The 9175-nt window shown below is 40.0% G+C and overlaps 1 protein-coding gene across 3 annotated transcripts in view; it reads right to left on the bottom strand.

The window, feature by feature from the left end:
- Nucleotides 1–199: 199 nt before the first annotated feature.
- LOC110050963 (uncharacterized) overlaps nt 200–9175 on the bottom strand; it is an 11110-nt gene continuing 2134 nt past the window's right edge. The window contains exons 1-3 of one of the 3 annotated variants that reach the window (XM_020756942.2): nt 6240–6444; nt 2606–2866; nt 200–1633 (exon numbers count right to left, since the gene is read on the bottom strand). In XM_020756942.2, coding sequence (XP_020612601.2) covers nt 919–1633; nt 2606–2859 — 969 coding nt within the window. In that variant the 5' untranslated portion in view covers nt 2860–2866; nt 6240–6444 and the 3' untranslated portion in view covers nt 200–918. Of the gene's footprint in view, nt 1634–2605; nt 2867–6239; nt 6445–9175 lie in introns of those variants that run through there. The other 2 variants (XM_020756944.2, XM_020756943.2) reach the window with 2 other exon arrangements.

Here is a 9175-nt window from a genome sequence, read left to right as displayed (position 1 = left end):
TCGCGAAGGGCAGTAAATGGCGAGTTCTAAAAATAGAGTAATTGAAACTAATTTACTCGGCTTTGCAAAATATGAAAAACATTTCGTAGCCCGTGTTATTCTTTCCTGCGGACTGGACGAATGGGATACTCGACAATTGTGCTCAAAGGAATGAACTTCAAAACAATTTGAGGCAGGACAAACAAACTCTGACGAAGCGTTTACACTTTGTTCAGACCCGAAGGCTTACTTTATTTTTCATATTAAACCAACACCATAATCAGACTACATCGTGAAGTACAATGTACTTCTCAGGAATAACTGATTGCCAATTGTATTCAGTAGTTCTACAGATGCTTAGGTTTCTAAAAACAAAATCAAGCGTGACCCGTTTCTAACCCGGGGGAGAGTGGGGGGGGGGGGGGGGCTCCCATATAAAAAGGACGGGGGTGCTCGTCGTACTTTTTAGGGGATAAAGAGCGGGTTTGATGCCTCTAAGGGTGTTCAGCCTCAGATGGTCCACAGCAAGAGCTTTTGCGGTGCCTTGTAGGGTATTGAGCTGGTTACCTTTCAGGGTATTACGAGTAGAAAGTAATTGAAGCAATCATCTGTATCCCTATTAAGAATTACGAAAGTGTCAGATAACGTGTTGTTTTAGAATTGGTACCTCTAAAGGGTAAAAAATTTCAAGCCACGCCCACAAAGCATGATCTTGGTACCTCTCAGGGATTCTTCTCAAAATTTCCGTTGAATACCCCCGTCTTTTTTATAATGGACAGTTCTCCTGTGCACAGCTAGGGTAGCCTATGTGGTTTTACTTTGATAAACAGCACTTAAAATGCTCTACAAAATTCGAAATCAGTTAAGAGTACAAATCTAAAAAAGGAAATAAACCAGATATATTAAAGCAATATTAATCGGTACTTGCTTCTTAAGGTTTTACTTCATCGTAGGTGGATTTAGCTTCTCTTCTTTCAAAGACGTTTTCACCTCCCAAGTTGAGACTCCTTTCCACATCCCGCCAGATGTTTTACCAGATTTGAAGTACATAGTGTAGGGCACGTCCATCATGGCTTCGTTAGCTACAACCTCACATATCACCTTCGTAAAGGGCGCGGCTACCACCGGGTGCTTTCCAGAAACTGTCTTCTGAAACGTTTCTGTCTTTCCCCAGGTAAGGGACACAGACCCAGTTGTCGTGGTAGAAATCTCCCCCTTGAATACAGTCGGCAACTCGCAGCTGAATTTCGCCGATCTGGAAATTGATATTCCCCACTGATGCGTGAAAGTGCTTGTGTTACTTACTGTCTCGCTGTAAGAGAACTCTACTGACTGTGGCTGGCTGCTCTCGTTGGAATTTTCCTGAACAGCAAGAACCTTTGGATTCGTAGCCCCCAGTTTTCCTCTATCACAGTGGAACTCCACACGGTCAATTTTGTCGGCCATGACAAGCACTTGGAAATCATGGATCCGATGTTCACGTAAGCCATAAGGGATGCATGCACCTTTCAAGTAAAAGTCATCCCACGTTCCCTGCACGTCAGCTTTACCCGGAATAAGCTTGCCTCTTACCTCACCTCTTACGTGATAGGAAGGCCCTCCATCTAAACCTCCTTGAACAGCATTTTCTGGCGGCCGATCTCCAGTCTTGCACCTGTTAGGGAGAAAAGTGCTTTTGATATTCAATTTAACAAATTGACGTTAGTTTTTCATGCGTCTGTCCTGTTACTGGTCATGAATTTCGTCATAACATTGTCAAAGAAGCTGTGTATCCACGAGGCGATAGCTAACTGAGTGGATCCACAGGCTACTTTCACAATGGTATTGTGAAATTCATTGTCAATAACTGGATTGACGCATGAAAACAAACGCTAATTTGTTTTTTTACAATATAACAACATCGCATAAATTATAAATTCACGTGTCTGTTCGCTTATTGACAACGAAAATTAGCCAATCAGCAAGCGAGAATTTCTGCAATTATTGCAAAAAGTGATGTTTATCGGAACAAACTAACCTTCTTTTGTGTTATCACTCATATACATACATGTATGTTGTTTGATTCAAGTCAATTTGGATTGCCGATTTTGATGTCTTGCAACAACAACAACAACATCTTTATATTCTAAGTTCTCCTCATTTTCTCTTCCCCCAACCTGCTGGTCCTAGGCTCGTTCTGAATACAGCCGCAATGTCAAATTATTCAGCAAAACAGTCACCAGGGCTCGTATTCTTTTTCAGAAACAAATTTCCAGGACTTTTCCAGGACTCAGATTGATTTTTCCAGGACTCTAAAATTCACATTAATCCTTTCACTCCAAAGATCTCAATGTTAATTCTCCTTACTGTCTACCATTTATTTCATATTTTTTACTTGATTTTAACAGGTTTCTAGGAGTCTTGGAAAATGCTAGCCTGTTGCAGGGTCTCGGTCAGTGGGGACGATCGAAAAAGCGCGCACGGGACAAGCCCCGCTCGTCCAGCGGCTGCTTTTTTGATCGTCCCCACTGACCGAGAGCCTGGAACAGGCTAGAAAAATGCCAAAACAAAATACCAGGATTTTCCAGGTTTTCCAGGACCCGTACAAACCCTGACTTATGCATTCAAGAAACGTGTTCTAACGCACCTCTCATACGTCAGTGCTGAGGGGTCATCCACGGTAAGTACTTCAAAGCTGTGGACCCGATGTTCTGCTGACCCATATGGAATGCAGGCTCCAACCAGACGATGATCATTTTCAGACCTGACGCCCACTTTACCTGGGATGGTCAGGTCATTTACCACTCCCCTTGCATGATAAGAAGGACCATCATCGAATCCTGCTTCAACGGCATTGCTTGGTGGTTTATCTCCCGTCTTGCATTTCACATACGACAGCATACTGGATCTGCAGTAAGCAAGAAAAAATAACCCTTAGAGTAGCTTACGGTATGGCTATCAAAATGTATCTTTCAAAAGTGTTTCACTTGCCCCCCCCCCCCCCACCCCGCCTCCCTCCTCAACACAGCCCAACAGCTTGTTAAGAAACTAACAACTTAAACCCTATGCAAATTTGCATTGTTAATTGTTACCCTGGGGATTATGCAAATGACAGTATAAAAGAATTTTCTTGTGTTCCACCCCATCACTCTACTCCAGGCTGAGAAAGCGAAGAGGTTGGCGGCCCACCCTCCCACCCAACGACTGCGTTGGGTTTGATTTAGCTGTCCGCTGCTATTTAGCCACATGAATCTCCAAAATTATTTACTCAATGGTGATCAAATAACATGGTGAGTTAAGTATCCGAACCTGTTTACTTTTGTGGTACCCAATTGCAAATCATGAAGTTACACGTTACAAGATGTCTGCCATGTCGAGCATTTAAGAACACGAGGGAAATGTAGAAAACACGAGCCGAATAAAACATGCTTTTTTAAAGTCCCTCTTTCGCTTTCCCGAGAAAAAAATGGCCGCGTGAAATACTGGGGGCGAGAAATCCATTTCTCGCGGTTTTCTTTCGCGTCACGCACGACGGACTAATATTTAAAAGCGAAAGAGGGACTACTCGTAGTCTAGTAACTTTGGTCGGGCTGAAGAATATCGAGGTTCTACTCCCGGGGTTCTAACGTACGATAAACATTGTACAGTACTATTCAACTCATTAGTTTCAAAATTTGACCACGCAAGTCTGCGTTTGGCGTGATTCGCAGCCAGCTGAAATGAATCTGAAATTTCCATAGAGAACGTCGTATTGCGCTCCTTGACAAGTTTATTGTGTATATTTAATTTTTGTTGTCAACTGAAAAAGCTTGTAACATTAAATTAAACACAGACCAGGACTTGAAACTCATTTCTCTCGGAAAAAGAGCAGAACATGCATTCGTTTGTCGTGCTCAGGTTTAAGTAAACGGCAGATTGGTTCTCCTTATTTGGAGCTCAGTGTGAGGTTTGTCTCATTTTCCCGGGGGGGGGGGTACTTTGGGAATTTCTTGGTGGGGATGTGCCGCTGGGACCCTGGAACCCTTAGCCTATACCACAGCTAGTTCAGCTGAATTTTGCTACCCTATACTAGAGTAAACTCCCCAAATCCCCCCATCTATCGACACTATTGAGGCTGATTTGCGTAAATTTAAACTCGCCGATTTGATTTTTTTTTTATATTTTTGAGTGGCAATTCCCGGTTTCCTTAGTCTAGATAAAATCTTCAACCAAATAGTCAGTTTTGGGGAAAATGATACCTTACTCTAGACCCAAACGCTCGGATTTATATACCCTATCCTAGAGTAAACTGCTTGAAAACCGTACCCTCCACAGCGGCACATACCTATATAGCCCATATATGGCAGTGCGCCCCCCGGGCTCACTTTTTGCCTCTAATGACTTTGCTTTTCCGTTCAGGCAGAACAGCATTGAGTATGATCCCGAAATTTCGATGAATCGTACAAAACTTTATAGTGAATGATCATTAAACGTGACGCACTTAAGGTTACAGTATACCTTCAGGGGTGTCTCGCGCGCAAGCGATGTAGCGCGTGCAGTTTAAGCTGTAGATACCTAAACCCCTATATCAAATTAAAGCTTATGGGGCTGGCTATCAAACTATACCAAGAATTTTGAAAGAAAATGAATTGTCGAATTTTTCACGACCACTGAATGCGAGCGCCCGAATCACCTTTCGAAAGCTACAAGTCAAAGCGAATTTCGTTTTTCGCCAATTTAATTTTTTCCTCGGTTTCAGGGCCCAAAGCGCTTAAAAAACGTGTCTGCGTTTTGGCATATTCAATTGCAGTAAAAAGTTACAGAACATTTTCGAAACAGGATTAAAAAAATATGGAGTGATCGTACAAAAATCGCTCTCGAAGAAAAAGTATTTCGAAATTAACAATTCCCAGACACGCTTTTGTAGTTTATATGTTAAACTAGCCACTGTCCAAATTTAAGAGCAATTGAACAAATTCCCTTTGAGTTATAACTCTTTAAAGTGTCTGCTTCAAGTGAAAAAATTTATTCGAGAAAACAGCGCTAAGAAAAATTTTCCGCTTCGCAAACAAACTCCGCCCACAAACGCCTTCAACTGGGTTCTTAGATAACTAACCCAATCAGTGCAGGGAAAGTTTACTACCGTTAACCTCCTGGTGAAATTTACGCGCGAATCTCTAAAAAACTCTTGTGTTTCGCAATGCGCTCAAGGAACCGAAGGCAGAGAGATAATTTTTCTGTAGCTCGGTTTTTCTTGAAGCTGGTCTGGCAACATAGAGAAGACTAAAAAGGATACGAACGCTAGAGTGGCTGAGCGAAGGAAACAAACAAAAGAAAGCGCGGAGAGCAACTGTGTGTGGGCAACTGTGCATGGATAATATTTCAAATGGTCTCAATGAGTCCGACGATTCGTCGATATCGGACTCATCAGAAGAGTCTCTGTCAGCATCCCTGTTATTGCTGTCAAGTTCCGAAATTTTTACAGAACCTTTCTTTTCTCTTACCACGAATATTTGCCCGCCTTATACGATAACTATAGCTTCATCCGCGTGGCGAACTTTCGCTTCTTCACTCATTGATGTATTTTCATTCGTTCTTCGCTGTCTTCGCTTTTTCGAACTGGTCCATGGTTTAAACGTGGTCTATGTTTACTTATAACTTAATAGAGACACGCCTAATACCAAAGATGCTGGGTAGTCAGAACAACAATGCTGATCAACTGAGTAGTCAATTCGTGACATCCATATAGGTAATTCCCGCGAAAATCGTCTCGGTTGATTGCATACGCGCTATAGGGCTGTCAATCAAGAGGTAAACTTTTACTTCCGGTGAAAACGTAAAATCGCCATTTCTCCGCCAATATTTAGCCTTTTTCAAAATTTTTTTTCAGAAATTAGAGATTATTCTTCGACCACTATTTTGACCCAAAAATCCAAATTTGAAGAAAATTGCCGACCCGAAGGTATACTGTAACCTTAAAATAGACTTTTCTCCACACGGTAACATTAAAAACTATTCATTGAGTAACACCTAGCCCGTAAGAACGAAAGCACTGAATTTACTTGCTTTAGTGGTGGCGAAGAAGGTACCTACAAAATCATAGTTCTCCGATGTCTATTTTCTTTCGTGCTGTTGTCACGAAGTCACGTCTTTCTGTAATTCTTTCGATTCAAGTGAATCAGTTTCCGCTAATCTCCTCGGCGAGTCTCGGATGTTACTATGCTACCAAATCTTATTCTCTTGCACTTGTATATTGTGTCAGGTTAACAAATAACTAAAACTCAATCAAATCAATTAATTACCATAAATTGCAATAAATTCTTCACCCTTACTGTTGGCTGACTTGCACCAAAAGTTAGTGGTATCACAAAGGCCCGAAGCAGATTCTGTAATCGTTACACAATGTCTGACAACTAACAGCTACACTTTGTCACTGCGAATCGCTTTTATAACACTCGAAAAGGTGCTCTGCCTTTAGAGTGTTCCCTGTTTTCTGCGAAAAATTAGTATGACGGACTTAAGTACATGAATATGTATGAATATATAACATGTAGTTTTTCCTTGTTTACATAGCGCAGACACGAGCGAGGTTGGGCGAATTCGAGACAGTTGTGCCAGCCCGAGACACAGTCGTAGGTTTGCATAACTTTCGAAAATTCTCCCGACCTCTTGAGTGTTTAGATAGGCTATGTAAACATGGAAAAAGTCCTCTATTGCTTTTAGAAAATATTTCTCAAAAGCACACCGAATCTAAACCGTCGCAACCTTGTTTGCATAAACAACTATCGACCAATGAGAGCGCTCGTAGTACCTCATTATTACACCTTTTGCTGTTCATTTACAGAAAATAAACATTCATTTGTGTCCAAATTTCTTTCTTTATGGTCAATAAACTCTCATTAACACCAATATGACCTTCATTTGCGCGTAAGGAACGTTCAAGAATAACATTTACATATGCATTAACATTCAAAATCATCAAAAGAAAAACAATACCTTCATTTGACATTCATTGACTGTAAATGTATTTTCATTTTGGTCGAAAAAAAATTAGTTGTCGCGAAACGACAATCATTTACACTTAGGACATTCAGTTTTCAACAAAAGACTTTCAATAACACAATTTGCATGAGAACTCACATTCAATTGCATTATTATGCAACCATATCCATGAAGGTAACAATCTTTAATGCGGCGAGACAAACATTACAGCCATAATAACATTTATTTTTGAAAGATAGAATATCAAATTCGCTGAACGACTTATCCTTCAATTGCCTCACTATTGAGGCATCGTGGCAAATACGTTTGCATGAAACGAAACCACTGTCCACATTTAGCTGCCGTAATGGTACCAATACATATTTCGTTGTAGAGCTTGCTGCAACAGCTGCGTGCGATAATTTCACAGAGCAATTCCCTGGCGTCTTGCTTCGTCTCTTTTGACATCTTCAAAGGCCCTGACTATCCTTTCGCGGTGTTCAAATGGGATTCTACAGTATTTCTACGTGGCATTTCTGGAGAAATCTAACTGTCACTATGACACACGTATACTGTACATGTAGTGCGCCCTCTGAGTTGTACGCAAAAAGTTTCATAAGTGGCCGAATTTACATATATCTCGAAGGGGAGGATTGTGACAATATGTTTTTAAAAAAAGTACATATGGTCCCTTGTTCTATAATCAAAATTTCGAGGAAAATTGGGCGAGATATCTCTGTTCAAAAGAACTGCGCGAATGAGCGATTGTTTTCTCTTAACGTTTGGTGAAAACACGGTAATGTTTGTCTTACCGCACTAAAGATTGTTATCTTCATGGATATGGTTGCATAATAATGCAATTGATTGTGAGTTCTCATGCAAATTGTGTTATTGAAAGTCTTTTGTTGAAAACTGAATGTCCTAAAGTGTAAATGATTGTCGTTTCGCGACAACGAATTTTTTTTCGACCAAAATGAAAATACATTTACAGTCAATGAATGTCAAATGAAGGTAATGTTTTTCTTTTGATGATTTTGAATGTTAATGCATATGTAAATGTTTTTCTTGAACGTTCCTTACGCGCAAATGAAGGTCATATTGGTGTTAATGAGAGTTTATTGACCATAAAGAAAGAAATTTGGACACAAATGAATGTTTATTTCCTGTAAATGAACAGCAAAAGGTGTATTGAGGCATCGTGGCAAATACGTTTGCATGAAACGAAACCACTGTCCACATTTAGCTGCCGTAATGGTACCAATACATATTTCGTTGTAGAGCTTGCTGCAACAGCTGCGTGCGATAATTTCACAGAGCAATTCCCTGGCGTCTTGCTTCGTCTCTTTTGACATCTTCAAAGGCCCTGACTATCCTTTCGCGGTGTTCAAATGGGATTCTACAGTATTTCTTCGTGGCATTCCTGGAGAAATCACTATGACACACGTATACTGTACATGTACATGTAGTGCGCCCTCTGAGTTGTACGCAAAAAGTTTCATAAGTGGCCGAATTTACATATATCTCGAAGGGGAGGATTGTGACAATATGTTTTAAAAAAAAGTACATATGGTCCCTTGTTCTATAATCAAAATTTCGAGGAAAATTGGGCGAGATATCTCTGTTCAAAAGAACTGCGCGAATGAGCGATTGTTTTCTCTTAACGTTTGGTGAAAACACGGTAATGTTTGTCTTACCGCACTAAAGATTGTTACCTTCATGGATATGGATGCATAATAATGTAATTGATTGTGAGTTCTCATGCAAATTGTGTTATTGAAAGTCTTTTGTTGAAAACTGATTGTCCTAAAGTGTAAATGATTGTCGTTTCCAGACAACGAATTTTATTTCAACCAAAATGAAAATACATTTACAGTCAATGAATGTCAAATGAAGGTATTGTTTATCTTTTGATGATTTTGAATGTTAATACATATGTAAATGTTATTCTTGAACGTTCCTTACGCGCAAATGAAGGTCATATTGGTGTTAATGAGAGTTTATTCACCATAATGAAAGAAATTTGGACACAAATGAATGTTTATTTTCTGTAAATGAACAGCAAAAGGTGTAGTTATTTTATTGATAATTGATATCATTCTTATTCACCTCCGGTTAAATTTTCCAGGAACACAGGAAACATTATCGAATAAAGACATAACAATGAAGCAAGACTGATTACTACGTACAACACTTAACGGGACAACGACATGATACAGTCCAAATTGAAAGCCAAGAACTGCAACCGTTTCTATTTTTG

Source organism: Orbicella faveolata, unplaced genomic scaffold (genome assembly GCF_042242905.1).
Source record: "Orbicella faveolata isolate gen_17 unplaced genomic scaffold, um_ofav_v1 contig_24, whole genome shotgun sequence".
In the NCBI taxonomy this organism is placed as follows: domain Eukaryota; kingdom Metazoa; phylum Cnidaria; class Anthozoa; order Scleractinia; family Merulinidae; genus Orbicella; species Orbicella faveolata.
Note: the sequence above shows the minus strand (reverse complement) of the source record. Positions and strands in the feature narration are given on the sequence as shown.